Source organism: Portunus trituberculatus, chromosome 47, assembly GCF_017591435.1.
Source record: "Portunus trituberculatus isolate SZX2019 chromosome 47, ASM1759143v1, whole genome shotgun sequence".
NCBI lineage: Eukaryota > Metazoa > Arthropoda > Malacostraca > Decapoda > Portunidae > Portunus > Portunus trituberculatus.
In genome coordinates this window covers 21,528,505-21,547,253 of record NC_059301.1, presented here as the reverse complement: position 1 = coordinate 21,547,253, position 18,749 = coordinate 21,528,505, and the positions used below count along the sequence as shown (strand labels likewise).

Sequence of the window (18,749 nt, the reverse complement as noted above, 5' to 3'; positions counted from 1 at the left end):
TACTGTTGGGGGCTGTTGGTGGGTGAGACAAGACACTTCAGTTACTGGCAACAGCTCATTATATCCTTCAAATATTCCTACCTTGAACCAGTAAATGAATCTTCCACTTCAACATGAAACTAAGTTCTTGCTCTTGTCTTTACTCATCAAAATTTGTTGGGTTTACTTGTTAGAACACATCATCCTATATCTATGGTTTGTAAATGTATCTAAGACAATAAAAAATATATAAATAAATAAATAAATAAATAGAGTAAGTGAACTAATTAATTAATCTAAAAGAAAAAAGAAAAAAATTATAAAATAAAAATCCTCTAGTCATGAAAGCCTGTTTCATGTCACACATCAACTACATAAAGAAAAATAGAACAGAAGATCAGTGGCAAAATGAAAAACATCCCTGTAAACAGAATGGTGAAACAAGTTCTTTCATAAAACAGTAAAAATATGAGAAAAGTACTTACGACATTTACTCACACTTAGAATTATATTAATTGAATAAGACAGAAAATTAATATAACTTCCCACTACTGTAGTTTGACATTACTTTGACAAATATGGTGGTGGTATTAAGGAAGTCCCTTAAAAACAATGTTTGTTTTTTTAATACTGAGGGCCTTTATCATTTAAAGCATGATTTTGATAGAAATAGAATACATGATGTAAAACTATACAGGAAATATGAGATGAAAAATCACATGGAAAGAAGAAGGAAAAAGAAGTCTAGTGTGATGGAGACAAGTGGCCACAAATGCAAGGATGGTGGAGGAGTTTGGAGGAAAGCTACATAGATGTAATTTTGAATTTTTTTTTTATCAGTACACAGGCTGATTTTCAATGTACATATACTTATTCTCTTCTATTTTTGTATTAATTTATGTGTAGAATTATTATTATTATTTGAAGAGAGCAACTGTCAGCTTTTTTTTTTTTTTTTGAGCAGAAATTCTTCCACCACTTCCAGCACCTAACACTGAAATTTCTTTCCCTATGCTTCTATATGACTTGCATGCTGATTATGCACACTTGTTTTTCCTTTTTTTGACAATTACACTAGGTATTACGATCACACATGCACTTTCCATATATACTCATAAATAGCCATTATTGGTGTTGACATTAATTATTGATATCTTGGAGTATATAAGGTATGTGAGTGTACATTGTATGGAGGGACAGAAGGAAGTGTTGTGGCAGGAAATCTTTGTATGTGGTATTTACTACCAAAGATCTTACAAGCTGTTTGTGTTAGATTCCCCATCAGGGATATAGCATTGCAAGAGTACTTATTTGTCATACACAACAAATAAATGTACGAGATGGTATATTGAGAAAAATAGAAAAATTTACCATCATATGAGAGAGAGAGAGAGAGAGAGAGAGAGAGAGAGAGAGAGAGAGAGAGAGAGAGAGAGAGAGAGAGAGAGAGAGAGAGAGAGAGAGCAAACGCAGAACAAACACACCCAGTACAGCAGAGAGAAAACACATCCAGTACACTTTTTTCTTAATGAAGGGACATAATGATGTAGTATACATAGGTTGACATCTCTGTGAGAAGTTATTGGTGAGAATACAGCAGAATTTTACATCATATAGAACTACTGAAGATTCTTTTTAATGTAAGCATAGGGAGACAGTCTGACAGACACAGGCAGGCATAATCAGAGCTGATAGCTTTTTTTATGCAGACATTATCTTCAGTACAAGAAGTGAAGAAACTGCATACAAGTTTAGAACAGTGCATATGACACAAGTGAATATTTAACAATAAATATTGCAGGTGTGCTAATAGAAATAGTCCTCAGTCCTTATTTGTTTGTAAAGTCTCGTGCAAAGCAATGAAGATGAATGTCAAGTGTACTAAGTCGAACATAAAGATCGTAGAAAATAAACATTATCACCTATAACAAATTAATATATAAGTAAGTAAAATGAAAAAGAAAATTACGATTTAAAGGAACTTTGAGCCCAGTTGCCTTCAGATAAAGTAATCCTGAGACACAATACTTTACTTTCTGCTATACACATGCATACAGTCTTCAGGCAATACTTTCCTTCCCTCTATATTCCAAGGGGTAAATAAATGGCCTTTCAAAAAACTAATCTTATTAATCCCAGTCTACTTGATAACTAAATCACTCCTGTACACAACATACTATACTATAAGCTATTAAGTTTGTTTTAAATCAACATCCAAGTTGTAATATAACATCAAGAATCACATGTCATTTTTCTTAAAAAAACAAATCTGATACCTACTTTCCTCTCCAAAAAATTAATGTATGCAAGTTAGCCTTTCTTATCCTTTCTGTAATATACTCACCTTAATACTTTCTATGAGAGAGAGAGAGAGAGAGAGAGAGAGAGAGAGAGAGAGAGAGAGAGAGAGAGAGAGAGAGAGAGAGAGAGAGAGAGAGAGAGAGAGAGAGAGAGAGAGAGAGAGAGAAGTAAATCCAGAAACAGAACATGAAACTTTTTCCCTTTAAACCAAACTTATAAAAATAAAATCTAAAGTGTTGTCACACTGCTCTATAGGTGAAGGATAAAGGGACAGGGTAAAAACCTGAAGGTCATTACTAAAAAGATGCAAAACATTACATTAAGCAATGGAAGGCCATATTAAAGAACAAGAGAAAATAATATTTCAAAACTGTAGCAAAGAATAAATTTTCTACAAAGCCTCACTAACAAACAACATAATGGAAGTTACTCAAAAGTAGATAACAATGAAAGAATTCCCTGCAAGACTGAAATCCTACATTACTTACTTGAAAACCCCCAGAAAATGTGCACTATAATCATGACAATGAGCAAGAGGAGGAGGGTTTGTCCACACAGCAAACAATAATGCCATACCATTCTCTACTCATGTTGCCTGTCACAAGGGGATCTTAACATGTGTCAAAAAGCCTCCATTAATTAAGTAGTACAGTGATGAACAATACTATAAAACATTGGAGGGTCCTACAAACATTGTACGAGTAATTCATAAACCATAATCACCACCAACTTAGTAAATAACAAACCAATCTCAGAAAAACTCAAACCTAATTAAAAACTAATCCTCCTCTTAAAAATATTGGAAGTATTGAAAATGAGTGAATCACATGCACTGTTTTTTAAAACAAAATTTCACCACTTTCCACATCTGGGAGAAAATAAGTACTATGCTAGCTATTCAAACAGCAGTTGAGAAAGCAGCACTTTCAGGAAGCAACTAAGAATGCTCTCCATGGATGTCCAGCACAATATACAACAATATTTTGACAAAACATATATACTACAATGGCTACATAATTCTCTGTAACATCTAAAGTTGCCATATAAGGCTATGAAACTGCTAAACAATCTTCTCCATTAAGACAATCTTTACGCTAAAGCAATGAAATGTTGCCAGAGTCAATTGCCACCACAATTGCAGACACAGTTCCACCTGAGAATGTCATCCTTCCAAAGACATACATACAATGCTAATGATTCAGCTGAGACTATCATCCTCAACTGAATCACTGAGGATTATGATAACTTGGTGCATATCAAATATAATAATTCTTATTAAGAAGTGTGAAAAATAGAAGTAGAAAGATTTGCTGCTTTCAAAGAGAAAGAAGCTGAACATTAAAATAGAGAGAATTATGATCACACATAGGAAAAGTTGACATGCTTACATGCATTGGCATTACTCATGTACAGTAATGATGCATTAAAATAAAAAAATAAAAAAATAAATAAAAAAAAACATTTTACAAGGTATTGTAGACTATTAAGAAGAAATACCACTACTGAAACTACTTACCACTTACACTGTATATCAACATAAAGCTTCACCTATAGTAATGCTATTGTAATCAAGGAAATAAAACTGAGATTTATCACAGGCCAGAGACTCATTGCACACTACATAATATGAAGATTATCAGAATCAACCATCTCTTATACTTTGAATTCTTAATAAGGATCGCTTGTTTTGCTTGCTTCTTCTCAGAGAGAGAGAGAGAGAGAGAGAGAGAGAGAGAGAGAGAGAGAGAGAGAGAGAGAGAGAGAGAGAGAGAGAGAATACATACATGTAAAAAAAATATATTTAAACAATAAGAAGCACAATTCCTCAAGTATTAGCTGCAGTTGTGACCCACCACTTAAATTTGCCATTTAACAGTGCACAACTACAAATAGAAAACCTACATGCTTTTGTCTAGCTCCACATGGTAAGGGGAGGCTCATATAATACTGTGATCACATGATGACAACACTGCCTTAATACTTTAAGACCACAAGAGGCTGTAAGGTTAAACTTTTGATCTTGAATTTACTTGCCTGTGCATTTCTTTCCAGTGGAGTATAAAGCTCTAATATAATATTTATCACTAAGAAGACAAAAATGTTCAGGGATGCAAGCAAGATGAAGAGAGACTGTATTGTCATCCTGGGGGAATCTTCTCATATTTGAATCTTTTCATACATGGAGTCAAGAATGGATGAGTATGGAAGTCTTGTAGAATATATATATATATATATATATATATATATATATATATATATATATATATATATATATATATATATATATATATATATAACACTTATAGCATTTATCATGATTTAATAATTTTTTTTTAATTCTCATAGGCTGACAATATTTCCCACAAGCTCTCCTTTTAAGTTGGGCTTTTCAACTCTGGCATCATCTTGATTGCTATTGGCTGGATTCTCTCTAGTTTATTCAAATGTTTGCCATGGTTATGGGATCAAAAGATTCAACAAAGTCTACTTTTCACTGATATTTATGTTACTAAATTTTGGTTTTAAAATTAAAATAATTTTTTTCTGCCAATAAATTAATATACATATATATATATATATATATATATATATATTTATATATAATTATATATATATATATATTTATTATATATATATATATATATATATATATATATATATATATATATATATATATATATATATATATATATATATATATATATATATATATATATATATATGCTGTTGGATGTAGAGAAACCTACTATCAACATCCAACAGCAACCACAAGTTTCTCTGCCCTCCAAATGGCCACCCCTTAGCCCCAGCCAAGTTGCAAGCTCATAGCCTCTCACAGCCCCACACACCTACTGTGTCTGCCACTAGCAGTCTTAAGAGGCTCTACCTGCCCAGTCTCCTCACTCTTCTCCTGAAGATGGTCCAGACAGGACCGAAAGATGCCTCGAGAGCAATATGGAATTTGGCGCACTCCTCCAAAATCTACAACTAGACAAACGCACCCTTGTGCGAAAAATACAAAAGCTCCTTTCAAAAAAAGAATAATGGTCAAGTTGCTATAGACTTCAACAACACATCCATACTCAACAGCCTCCTTCCCCACCACTCCAAAAAAAAAAAAAAAAAAAAAAAAAAAAAAAAAAAAAAAAAAATAATAATAAATAAATAAATAAATAAATAAATAAATAAATAAATAAATAAATAAATATATATATATATATATATATATATATATATATATATATATATATATATATATATATATATTCCATATATTTGATTTGGAACTCCATATCCAAAAGAGAAATAGATGGTAGTTACTTAGTCTCAAATTCCTTACATACGACTTGGGTGAATGCACACACACAATGATATGATAGACTTCATAAAAAAATTGGACTTACATTTGTTTTGATGCATTAGTTAGTAAATTACTTCAAGATTATATATATATATATATATATATATATATATATATATATATATATATATATATATATATATATATATATATATATATATATATATATATATATATATATATATATATATATATATGCAGGCAACCCCTATTTAACAAAGGTTCACACAACAAAATTTCGCTACAGCGAAGTTTCATTTTACTACCATCTGCTCGTTTAACGAACACCAAACTCACTTTAACAAAGTTTTATCCAGGTAATTTTTTCCAAGTTTGAAAGGCCCGCCATATCACGCAAGCCGACAAGCTTTTGAATACACTAGCACCTCTCGTGGACAACACACTCACCACTCATTGCCCCTGTTCAAAACAATAACAGCGTCAGCACCAGCTCGTCTTCCCTTGATCAATTTACCACCAAAACGCCCTGCAATGTCGCCTAGCGTTGCTAAGAAGACCAGGAAGTCTCTTACTCTCAAAGTGAAGCTGGATATCATTCACAGACACGAGAGGCGAGAAAACTAATAGTATTGCTTGCCACCATCTTCACTCTATTGTCTCTACTATTTTCAAGTCAGCAGACTCTATTAAGAAGGCTGGTGAGACCGTATCTTTCTTGCAAGCTAAAAGAACCACCTGAACTCGTGACTACAATGGATAAAATGGAAAGCCTTGTGGAAATGTGGTACATAAGTTTCGTATGTGATACAATGATGTGCCCTTTGATTACATTCCACAGGTTGCCGATTAGTGTCTTTCCTGTTTCACTCTCCCTCCCTTCATAAATTTAAGATCATCAACATTATAAAACATACATACATTAGTGTACATTATAATGACTTAAATTAAACTGCCTAAATGTTTAACTTCATAATTTTTACTTTCATTAAACCTTTCACTGTACTATGATGCACTCTCACTTTGTTTACTCTTAATGGAAGTTCAAGTCAGGGGTTAAACTTGTTATAATGGGTTCACTTAACGAAGTTTCGCTTAACGAAGGTTTTTTGGGGGAAGCGGGGTTTGCCTGTGTATATATATATATATATATATATATATATATATATATATATATATATATATATATATTACTTATGTAATCTTGAAGTAATTTACTAACATATGCATCAAAATAGATGCAAGTCCAATTTTTTATGAAGTCTATCATATCTTTGTGTGTGTGCATTCACCCAAGTCCTATGTAAGTAACTTCAATCTATTTCTCTTTTGGATATGGAGTTCCAAACCAAATTTAGTTAAGTTCTTTTCATTGCAGAATATTTCCAAATCAAACTTCTCACTTTCCATTTCATATTCTTTGTAAATTTTATCTTTCAAATTTACAAAAACTTATCTTGCACTTTCCACTATAAAGCCTTCTCTTTAGTCCCTTTAATCATTTAGTCATGACCATATCCTTCTCTTCTATTATACAATGTGAAAACACAAGTTAATCTCTCTCTCTCTCTCTCTCTCTCTCTTGAAATATAACAAATGAATAAATAAATGAAGAAAGTTAACTGGCACCACTTTTGTGTAATTAGTGAGTTTTGGTAGATAAAAGAAATGAAGCAGCAGTCATTAAGATTGAACTGCAAAGTTATGGAAACTACTATTTAGAAGGGAAAAAAAAAAAAAAAAAAAAAAATAATAAATAAATAAAAAATAAATAAATAAAATAATAAATATATAAAGACACACATTAATATCTTCATGCACAATGTCCAAGATGTAAATGAAGATCTTGCCTATTCAATGATTTCTCTTTATTCCAATGTAAGTGAGTAATGGTACTGGGAGAACAATTGTATGGAATAAGTAGCTCTTTGCTCATCAATTTAAAAAAAACTGTTCTTGAAAATAATGACCAATAGAGTAAATAACTTAATCATATACATATGTTTTTCTTACCCTACATACATTTCTTTATGTAATGCATCTTGTAAGTAAAGAAAATGAAGAATGAATTAACCATGAAGAAGATCTAAGGAATTGATGAATAGATGAATGATCAAGAAAAAATTAGCAGTTCAATGATGGTTGGAAAACAGGAAGTTAGGAAAGAACAGTGTCCTATAGTTTTGCATCATGTAGAAAGGAATAAAGAACACACATCATTATCAATATGTAACAATATAGGTGGTGAGAAGAACCAGTCAATGTTTCACCACCACAATGTCACTTAGGTTTGGGCTAAATCCTAGCAGGCACAATAATAGCAACAAACACCAATAGTAATGGAAACAACAGATAAAACATACTTGGACTCTGCTGCCTTCTGACACTCAAGGGCATGTTTCTCCATCAGTGGGGGCATTGCTGCTTCCACCGCTTCCCTCAGCCTGCATAATTATCATCTCATAAATATTCACTCCCTCAGTGCAGTTATGCATAACATTTGAAAAAAATACATAATCTTTAGTGTTTATTTTGATGTCACATCCTGAAAACTGTTATGAACCTAATCAGTCTCTGTTCTCTGTAATGTTTCTTATCACTACTGTACAATAATCCTCTTGAATAGTCATTATTCCAAATACCTGCTCTCAATCTTGCCAATATCTTTTATTACAGTGAATAATAACATTATTCACAAATAATACAAAACTTCCATTTATTCCTGATTTTATATGACCTGAAAGTCAAGAACAAAATGTCACTATGCATTGCAAGAACAAACAGCTGTCCTTTTCTTTAAATCAGAGTCAAGAATGAGTTAATTGTTTGTTTCAAAGCCTTTCCTTCTAGTTCCCAATCTCAAAGGTAATTCCCTTCTTAATTTAGTTAAATTTCAGGTTCTTGCTAATAGACAGAAAAAAATCAGCTTACTTTTTGAGTGGTTCCTGAAGCCTTGTTTCTTGCCTCTCTGTCAGAAGGTTTTTGGCACGCTTTACAAGGGTCTGGGTGCCACAGGGAAGGTGTTGGGACAGATGGTTATAAATCTGGGTCTTCTTCCTCCCTCCAAGCTTATTTAGTTTCATTTCGATGCTGTTAATATGAATATAGAATCATTGCTCAGTTAAGATGTGAAAAATCATCATTGTATATGGATTGATGTCCACCATAAATATCTTCCTCTCAAGCACTCTTCCTTCTCAAAACCACCATCCTACTTTTCTTACTCTCAATTTCTGCCACCAAGAAACAATATTATACTTTTGATGATTCTTTTCACTTTCTACATTTAGTGTACATTGCATTACACACACACACACACACACACACACACAGACAGACAGACAGACAGACAGAAAGACAGACAGACAGACACAACACACACACACACACACACACACACACACAGACAGACAGACAGACAGACACAAACACACACACACACACACAGACATGCCCGGTAGCTCAGTGGTTAGAGCGCTGGCTTCACAAGCCAAAGGACCGTGGTTCGATTCCCCGGCCGGTTGGAGATATTTGGGTGTGTCTACTTTCACGTGTAGCCCCTGTTCACCTAGCTGTGAGTAGGTGCGGGATGTAAATCGAGGAGTTGTGACCTTGTTGTCCCGGTGTGTGGTGTGTGCCTGGTCTCAGGCCTATCCGAAGATCGGAAATAATGAGCTCTGAGCTTGTTCCGTAGGGTAACGTCTGGCTGTCTCGTCAGAGACTGCAGCAGATCAAACAGTGAAACAGTGAAACAAGTGAAACACACACACACACACACACATATATATATATACTTTATTGAAGTCAACAGCAGACTTTGCACTGTTCTCTTTCAAAATAGTTTTTATCTATTTTTAGCAGCAATGTGTAGTCTTCCTGCTGTAAGTGCTGCAGGTCCATCTCTCTAAATGTCTGTTGGCCTAGTTGGCCATCTTTAGGAGAGGTGGATAAAATGGAAAGCCTTGTGGAAATGTGGTACACAGGTTTTGTATGCGGTACAATGATGCACCCTTTGTTTACATTCCACAGGTTGCCAGCTAGCGTACTTCCGCTCCACTCTCCCTCCCTTCATAAATTTAAGATCATCAACATTAAAAATTTACATACATACATTAGTGTACATTATAATGACTTAGTCTTAAATTAAACTGCTTAAATGTTTAACTTCATAATTTTTACTTTCATTAAACCTTTTACTGTACTATGATGCACTCTCGTTTTGTTTACTCTCAATGAAAGTTCAAGTCAAGGGTTAAACTTGTTATAATTGGTTCGCTTAAGGAAAATTCGCTTAATGAAGGGTTTTTTAGGAACGTTACGTAACCCCTTTGTTAAGCGGGGTTCTATATATATATATATATATATATATATATATATATATACAGTGAATTTCTTTAGATATGAGCTACAATTTCGTAAATTTTCATGTTGAGATACAAGCAAAATTTCGAGATATGGGTCTTGGGGATGTTGCCGCTGTAGTCGGTGTCTCAAGACATTGGTACAGCCTCACCTAAGATGGTATCTATGTGTTTCCCATGGATCTCATGCACTGTGATTGTTCTTTCATAATTTTCAAATTATCTACCGATTTTTTTTTTTTTTTTCTTTTTTTTTTCTAAAGGAAGTGCAGTTTTAATTTATGTTTAATGTTTATGTATGAATGGTGTCTGCATCCTTTCCTCCTTCCCTCCTCCTCCTCCACCATTTACCACCACTAGCCAAAAACGTCTGAGTCTAAGGTAAGAACACTAAATAAACTTATGCTGTTATTTCATATATTTAAATGCATTAATAAAGTATGCATATGTACGTAACTGAAAAGGTAAAACAAATTTATCCTATCTCCCCCAACCTTCTCCTGCTGGATGCTTATGGAGGGGGGAGAAACAAACCTCTACCACTAATGCAGTGCCCCTCTCTCTCTCTCTCTCCCTACTTAAAACTTAATCTATTCAATGTATAATGTTTACAGGATTGTCAATGAGCTCTTCTGTGATTATTAGAGCACCCAGTCTTCTGTGTGTGGCTATATTTGTATACTCCAGCAGATCGACAGTCCCAAACAAGGGTTGGGAATGCAGTAGCATCCTGTGGAATGCATCCCCCAAGATAAATATACTTTATAAGAGTACCTAGTTTATCTATTTATATTATTTTTTGTTATGTTTTATCATGTTTCTGTACAATAATTATAATAAATACCATTTTCTTAAAAAAAAAAAGTGCTCATTTCGGGGAGGCTGGAACGGATTAATGGCATTTCACTGCATTTCTATGCGAAAAATTGTTTTGAGATATGAGGTTTTTGAGATACAGGCTAAGTCACGGAACAAATTAAACTCGTATATCAAGGTACCACTGTATATATATATATATATATATATATATATATATATATATATATATATATATATATATATATATATATATATATATATATATATATATATATATATATATATATATATATATATATATATATATATATATATACTTTAGAGAGTAGAGAATACAAAATTATTCTGAAAATCTCTCATCCGCTACCCTTACCTCTTGCATTCAACTCCCAACACTGCTAAGCTCTCCTTTCTTCTAACAACTCTATCCATAAACAAAAAGAAAAGACATGGTAACATTATGCATCCTTGTTACACCCTCAACCTCTTTTGAAACTTTAGTGCACCTCACACTTCCATTATTTCTAAATCTAAGCTTTGACAGCTGTGTAAAATGTTATCCTTTTCAAAACTTTCCCCTAATTCAATGAAGTCTGCACACATTCTGAATTGCTTCTTACTGGGAAGCAGTGGTGTAGTGGATAAGGTGATGAGTGTAGGATCGGGCAGACGTCCACGCGTAGATTGGAATCCCACCACATACCTACAGCCTTAGAAACTTAGCTATTTGTTGAGTGGTTTAAAGTTACTTACATGTCACCATGATATCCAGGTTCTAGGTGGTCACACAAACTATGCGCTTGGGCTTTAATATGGGTACCACTATAAATAAAAATTGCCTGTGTCACTAAAGGGTGTAAGCTGAACAGTGCTTCCTGTACTCTTCAAGTAAACCTAAAGGTGCTATTAAAAAAAAAAAAAAAAAAAAAAAACTTTGTTAAGTGGCTTACCTTAATAATAATTTGTTGACAGAGTCAGTAAAGAACTTTTGACTCGATCCTTTACAGGTGTGTCCTTCTTCTTTTAGTCGGCTGATTACCTGCAAATTTATTACATTTCAAATAATAGACAGTTCAAGTACTTTTGACAAAGGGAAAATAAGATGGTTCATTTGAAACAGCAATATACAACACTTAAACAAAAAGGAGGAGGTAAAGGATATACTAACTATAAGAAAACTGTTTTTTACAGAAAAATATCACCTTTTAAATGTATTCTATTCCACAGATCTCTTCTACATCAAGATATTACAAAAAAAAAAAAAAAAAAAAAAAAAAAAAAAAAAGCATATTTGCATATTTTCATCAGCCTGAACTATATTCCACAAACAGGAAATCTAAAATATACAAATCAATAAAAGTATAAACAAATAAATAAAAAAATAAATAAAGGAATAAACAAACAAATAAATAAAGCTGATAATGAAAAACAATGACCGGAAGATACAAATGAAAATTAGGTGTAAAATGAAAGACCACAGATAAGGATCTATAAAGCTAAATAAGGTAACATAATGAGATCCCTGAGGTAAACAGATTCATGCTTAGAAGAACTTGTTATATGGTATATATTATTTTGCAATTCAAAACTATGAAACATGATTATAAACACACCCAAAGACAATTAATTTATCTAATTATATATTGTCTTTAACCCCTTCCCGGCAACAGGGATGATGAACGAACTACCAAGTAAAAAAATTGTCTATATATAGACGCTATCAACTTTCATCCATACGTCTATAATAGTTTCCCCGCAAATGGGTGCTCCTGATTGACATCTATATATAGACTCGCCACAAAACTGAACAAACAATTGAATCTATATATAGACTCTGCCGCAAAACTGAGCAAGTGACATCTATATATAGACTATGCTGCAAAACTGAACAGACAATTGAATCTCTATGTAAGTGTTGTTTGTGTTCGATTGGTGATAATATTTGTTAATATGCTTGTATGAATGTTTTAGTTACTCACATCCAGTACTTGTGACATGGATGTAATTTACTTCCACTTTTCTTTTTATTTTTCATATACATACTTGTTTTGTACCTATTCATTTTTAGGCTATGTTGCTGGCGTGTGGTATAGTTTGACATGATAGGATAATGATAAAAAAAAAAAAAAAGTGTAAACAATGCAAAAACTTCCAGTATTAGTTTATGTCTGTAGCACATATCCACCATCAACAAACCACAAGCGTCACGTGACCGGCCTTGTGAGGTCATTTTGACCAGTGATTGGGTAGTTGAGATGCAAAATGATCTATTTTATAAATTTTGTTATTTGCAAAGAATCGTCTATATATAGACGACGCTATAACTTAAGTGCAGTAAAATAAGAACAAGTGTCTATATATAGACGATCCGACAAAAAGTCAGAAATATCTATATATAGATCCTCCGCTGGGAAGGGGTTAACATGCTTGAAGGTTGTCACACCAGCAGCCATCTAAAACACAGTTCTTGTCTTTTCTAAGCATGGCACAAAAGACACCAACACAGCACCCACCTGAGTGAGGTCTATTGGCAGGTTGTCAGGCAAAGGGATATTGTCCTCCGTGTCTGAAGCAGGTTGAGCATCACTTGAAACACTAGGAGCATCTGCTTCCTCTCCTCCTTCTTCCTCTTCCTCTTCATTGACCTCCTCATTCTCCTGGTCTCTTTGGGGTTCCTCCTCTTGTTGGCCTCCTTCTTCATCTGAGTCACTACCACTCGAGGAGGAACCTGAGAGGAAATTTTTTTAGCATTGTCAAAGAATTTCATAATATCAGTGTTGCTTTTCTAGTAAGAAAGAATATAAACCAAATTCTTAAAATTCCTTTCAATACACTGAAAGGCAAGCTCTCAACATCATACTTGCTAACTGGGTGCGTTATGTACAGCTTATGCAACAAAGTCCAAAAAAACAAACATTATTAACTGTCTTGTGTGTGTGGGGAATGCTAAGTAGTGCATCAACAATTAAGAGGCAAAAATAGTATACTTACTGCCAGAGGAGTCACTGTCAGAAGAGGAGGAGTTAGAACTTGATGACTGAGATTCATCACTCTCTTCTTTCAGTTCTACAGCCTCTTGTCTTGCCTTGTTCACCACTGCTTCTATGCTAGCCTTGATGTTCTCCTCACTGGGAGCCACCTCTCCTGGTAAACACATATACATAATGAATAGCGACAACCTCTTATAATTCAAAAGCTTTTAGCCTCATCTATTGTACTGAGAGAGAGAGAGAGAGAGAGAGAGAGAGAGAGAGAGAGAGAGAGAGAGAGAGAAATTTTTTATCTCATATGTAAAAGGCACACCTTGATGGAGTACATTACCTTTGCTCTCATTGCCATTAAGGGGCTTCTCTGTTTCCTGGTCTGAATCTTTCTTCTCTAGATTCTTAGCATTGAACTGGCCAATCATCTTTTTTCTTCTCCTTAACAACTCACCTTCATCCAACTTGCGCTTTTTGTGGCGTATGAATCCATTCTCACAAAGTTTTCTCTGAAAAACAATTTCAATTTATACAAGATTTATTCACTCCACTACATCTATTATACAGTACTCATGTACACATGCTCTATTATAGTCCTCTGAATTTCTGCCACTTTTGCTGTGTAACTAAACCACTTCAGAATAATGCTTCTGAGCCTTCAACTCTTCTACATTTATAGTTTTCTCTTTACTTGGCATACTTTTATCATTACTTTCACTATCCATTCTTCTTACACCACACTCATTAATCAAGTAGCTCATTTAAACAGTCTGGATTTTTTGCTTTCTTTTCCTAGTCCAATCAGATGTAGGAAACAGACTATCATGGATCTCCAACAGTAAACCAGTTCTACTGTTAAGCTCTGATGCATAGAGGTCCAGGTAAGCAACATGTCTTAAGCAGTAAAGACAGTGAGGCATTTCCTCAAAGGTCTAAGACTAAAAAGATTGAGAAGGTATATAGGTGCTACTGGGAATGTGTATGATGAGTGAGGGATGCTGATATATATATATATATATATATATATATATACACTCATACACACACACGCACACACGCACACACGCACGCACGCACGCACGCACACACACACACACACACACACACACTCAGTTGGAGACTCAACACTCAAACTTAATTAGTTCCAAATGACTGTTTGAGTATTAAAAAGTTTGACTATTGATACCTATAAATCAGGTAATTCATTCTATTCTTAGCAAAAGCTCAAGTTTATAAAAATTTCAATGTATTTTTTTTACAATTTTGATTTGTACATACCGTAAGTGAAGGCTGGAAATGGATAATGTAGAAGAGGAGAGGAGAAAGGTGGGGAGGAGGAGGGAGGTCGCCGGAGGATAAGTCACCATCCATGAAAACATCTTTGTAACTTTTCTGCTGGTGTGATTCCTGTGAATCCACTAATGGAGTACTGTGGCTCACGAACACTTGCACTCTCACCAGATTCCTTATTTTCATCATTAATAAGCCTCTTTGGTACAATCGTAAGTTTCTAAATAAAAAACTACCAAACAAAATGCAGAAGAATGTTGTTTTACTCAAGACTACGGCAGGACTAAGGATGTGCACCGGCATCGGTATACAGGTATTACCAGTAATACAGTATCAGAACGGTACAGTGGCGGCTGTGAAAAGGGAGATGGCAGAGCTTTATATACTACCAAATGTGTGGCAGTTTGATTACCAGATATTTTCACCACTAATAAGCCTTTGCTGTTAATGCAAGTTTATAAATGAAAAACTACTGATAGAATGCAGGAGAATGTTATTCTGATGACCGCGGCAGCAAGTCACAAGTGGCGGAGGGGGAAAGGGGACACCAGGGAGCCTTTGTTAACAACCACGGGTGTGAACATTTGACTATAAGGTATTTTTTAGTATAAAATCAAACTTTTGCGTTCAAGTATTGAAAAGTTTGAGTATTTAGACGTTCGAGTATTAAGTCTCCACTGTATGTATATATATATATATATATATATATATATATATATATATATATATATATATATATATATATATACACATATATATACACTGATAAATAAACATAAATTTTATAAATTTAACAATTCTTTCTTCATAACATCATGAGCAACATTGCATTTTCACTAGCTACTACGTACACTGTCCACTGCATTGAAATATTTGATAAAGAGGAACAATATAAAACACAATAATCTTAACCACAAAAACTAAACTGGTTTCTAATTTGTTAAACCTGAACCAAGACTACATACCTTCTTCATTTGACCTTCCTCATCATCTTCCTCACCCTCTTCTTCCTTATCTTTTTCATCCACTCCTTCCTCATTCTCACCCTCATCATCTGATGATATCTGATTCTGGAAGACACATGCATTACAGGTTACTGAATAACACAAATAAGAAGGTCTCAAGTTGAAGGTAGAAGTGTGTATGACTATAAGAACCCACATGTCTTTATGCTCTATGGAAAAAATAAATAAATAAATAAAAGTAATGGGGAACTTAAAGAACTTGTATTAAGTCATATGTATGAATGAAGTCATGAATGAAGAGGTCAGGAGAATTAATATCATAATAAGAGCTAGCTGAATGAGCACAGCAAGGAATGCTACAGTGGTTAGGACATGGAGAAAATCTCTAAAGAAAATTTACCCAGTGAGAGAGAGAGAGAGAGAGAGAGAGAGAGAGAGAGAGAGAGAGAGAGAGAGAGAGAGAGAGAGAGAGAGAGAGAGAGAGAGAGAGAGAGGACTATGCATTCAATCAAAATACAGTTTGAAGATTGATTATAAATAACAGGGATGAATGGAAGACAGTTGTGTATGCATGAATGGAGATGCAGTCTTGAGATCCTCTACTGAAGGCCTACTCACATATGGTTTCATTAACAAACAAAATTGGGTGTAAAGAAACACATAGTTCTACTAAGATGTAACAGCTTCACTATCAGGCTCAGCTATGGAGTGTTAAGTACACAGTGTAATTGATCTTCTCACAATACAGACAAGTCCTCTCTCCTCTAAAGACTTAGTTGCTGAGATGTGACATAGATACAAAGTTTAAGCAGCAAGGAATGTCAGAGAAATTGCAGCCTAGGTAGCTGATAACAGATAGGGAGATAGGACACTATGAGCATAAATCTAGCCTTGTGTTACAAATAGCCAAATACAGGAATATAATATGTATGAATATTATCCATATAAATGTTAAATGTGAACATACCGGTCTTCTTTTTCGCACATCACTTTCACTAGATGCAGTTTCTTCTTCACTACTAATATCTGGAACAGTTTCAAAATCCAATTCACCTGAGTTAATATAAAACCCTCTATGTTTGGTTTCCAAATGTGTAGGCACCACTTCATCAAACTGGAAAAAAAAAAAAAAAAAAAATCAGTAAAGGTCTCAGTAATGCAGAAGAATTTAATATTTTCAGAACAGTTATGTCTTAAGAAATTCCCCGCCAAAGAAACATACTGCATCAGAATTGTCGATGAATGGGTCAGTCTCATCATAGCCTTCTCCCAAAGTTGAAAAATCATTTTCTTTTCTCCTTTTCTTTTTTCTGTTTGGTGTGGCAGTACCCTGCAAGCAATCAGTAAATATTACAGACTTAGATCACTATATCAAGAACAAGAATATTTTCTAAAAAACAAGGACATAATTATAGTTTGAAGCTTTTCACAACTTGGTGCTCTTTTATGATAGCTTTTGGAACTCTATTTATGGCTACTTTATGACTAATGTATACAATTGTATGTGAAACATCATGAATCTCCTCTGCAATGCAAAACACAGAACAAGAAAAGCATTTCAAATTATATGCAAAAGGATAAATAAATTTCTGAAAAAAAAAAAAAAAATGCATTAGAAATTCCACCAAGGTTTGTAATGATCATGCAATTTTCTATTGAGAGCAGACAAGCTTTTCTGAGTGTCTCATCAACTAAAAAAAAAAATAATAATAAAATAAAAAAATAATAAGTTCCATTGAAAATATTTGATTTTATGACTGGTGGCAGAAAGTGACTTAACTTTTGGATCTTATCTTTAATGTCACTCATACTGTATCACATCCCTTGAGGCCACAAAATAGTCCTTCCATTGCTGGAAACATTTCTGAAGGTCCTGTTCTAGGATGCATATTAGGTGTGGCAATCTGTTTTGTACAAGATCTCACTTCTCAAATCAGAACCCTTATGGTGGCAGTATCACCTCTGGGGTCAGCCAAATAGCACATGGAGTCATGCTTGGAGAGTGTTGAGTCTGGTAAACCTGAGGAATTTGGTACTTGGCTTAGGAATCTTAGATCAGGTGTAAAGAATGCAGTTTGATGCAAGAGATCAGACATGTTGGAGTCAGTTAACAGGTAGATACCTCAAAGCAATGCCATGCCCCATTATTCACACAAGATCAAGAATTCTTGACCAAGCTCACCAAAATCCTCAAGTTAGTCTGACTACTTCTTCTCCAGCTATGACATATCTGACTCTTTCCAAAAGTAAACATGCCACAGAAAGGGTATATACTGATCTGAGGCTGCTACTCACATATTTTGTTTCAAACTTTTTTGCCAAGGCCTTCAGTGCAGCATCCTCATCAGTGCAGAAAGGATCGGAGGGGTCCAGCGACGGTCCATTTATCACATCACCCAAATTCTTCTTTCCTAATCTCTCATGCTATTAAGATAAAAAAAAAAAAAAAAAAAAAGAGAGAGAGAGAGAGAGAGAGAGAGAGAGAGAGAGAGAGAGAGAGAGAGAGAGAGAGAGAGGAGGAGGAAAAATCAAGAGTTAATCAACTAGAAACACTGTTTCATATGCACCTCACATATATATGGCTAACATAAATAGTAAAAGAACCTGGCATTATGCTAATAAGATTTTCACTTGGTCACATGATAAACCAAATCAGTTCCTAACCATAGAGTTTCCCTATGCAAAACTAATCAGCAATTGTAATTGACATGTTTCATGATGTGTCTACTAACAT

The 18,749-nt window shown here is 34.1% G+C and overlaps 1 protein-coding gene across 6 annotated transcripts in view; it reads right to left on the bottom strand.

The window, feature by feature from the left end:
- Positions 1–18,749, bottom strand: part of LOC123520603 (ubinuclein-1-like) — a 60,964-nt gene that overhangs the window by 37,807 nt on the left and 4,408 nt on the right. For 5 of the 6 annotated variants that reach the window (XM_045283034.1, XM_045283033.1, XM_045283035.1 and 2 more), the window contains exons 2-12: positions 18,311–18,439; positions 17,238–17,345; positions 16,983–17,129; positions 16,016–16,120; positions 14,101–14,269; positions 13,771–13,923; positions 13,293–13,507; positions 11,730–11,818; positions 8,531–8,689; positions 7,963–8,043; positions 1–12 (exon numbers count right to left, since the gene is read on the bottom strand). The exon at positions 1–12 is cut by the window's left edge and continues 24 nt beyond it. In XM_045283034.1, the coding sequence (XP_045138969.1) occupies positions 1–12; positions 7,963–8,043; positions 8,531–8,689; positions 11,730–11,818; positions 13,293–13,507; positions 13,771–13,923; positions 14,101–14,269; positions 16,016–16,120; positions 16,983–17,129; positions 17,238–17,345; positions 18,311–18,439 (1,367 nt within the window). The remainder of the gene's footprint in view (positions 13–7,962; positions 8,044–8,530; positions 8,690–11,729; positions 11,819–13,292; positions 13,508–13,770; positions 13,924–14,100; positions 14,270–16,015; positions 16,121–16,982; positions 17,130–17,237; positions 17,346–18,310; positions 18,440–18,749) is intronic. The other variant, XM_045283037.1, reaches the window with a different exon arrangement.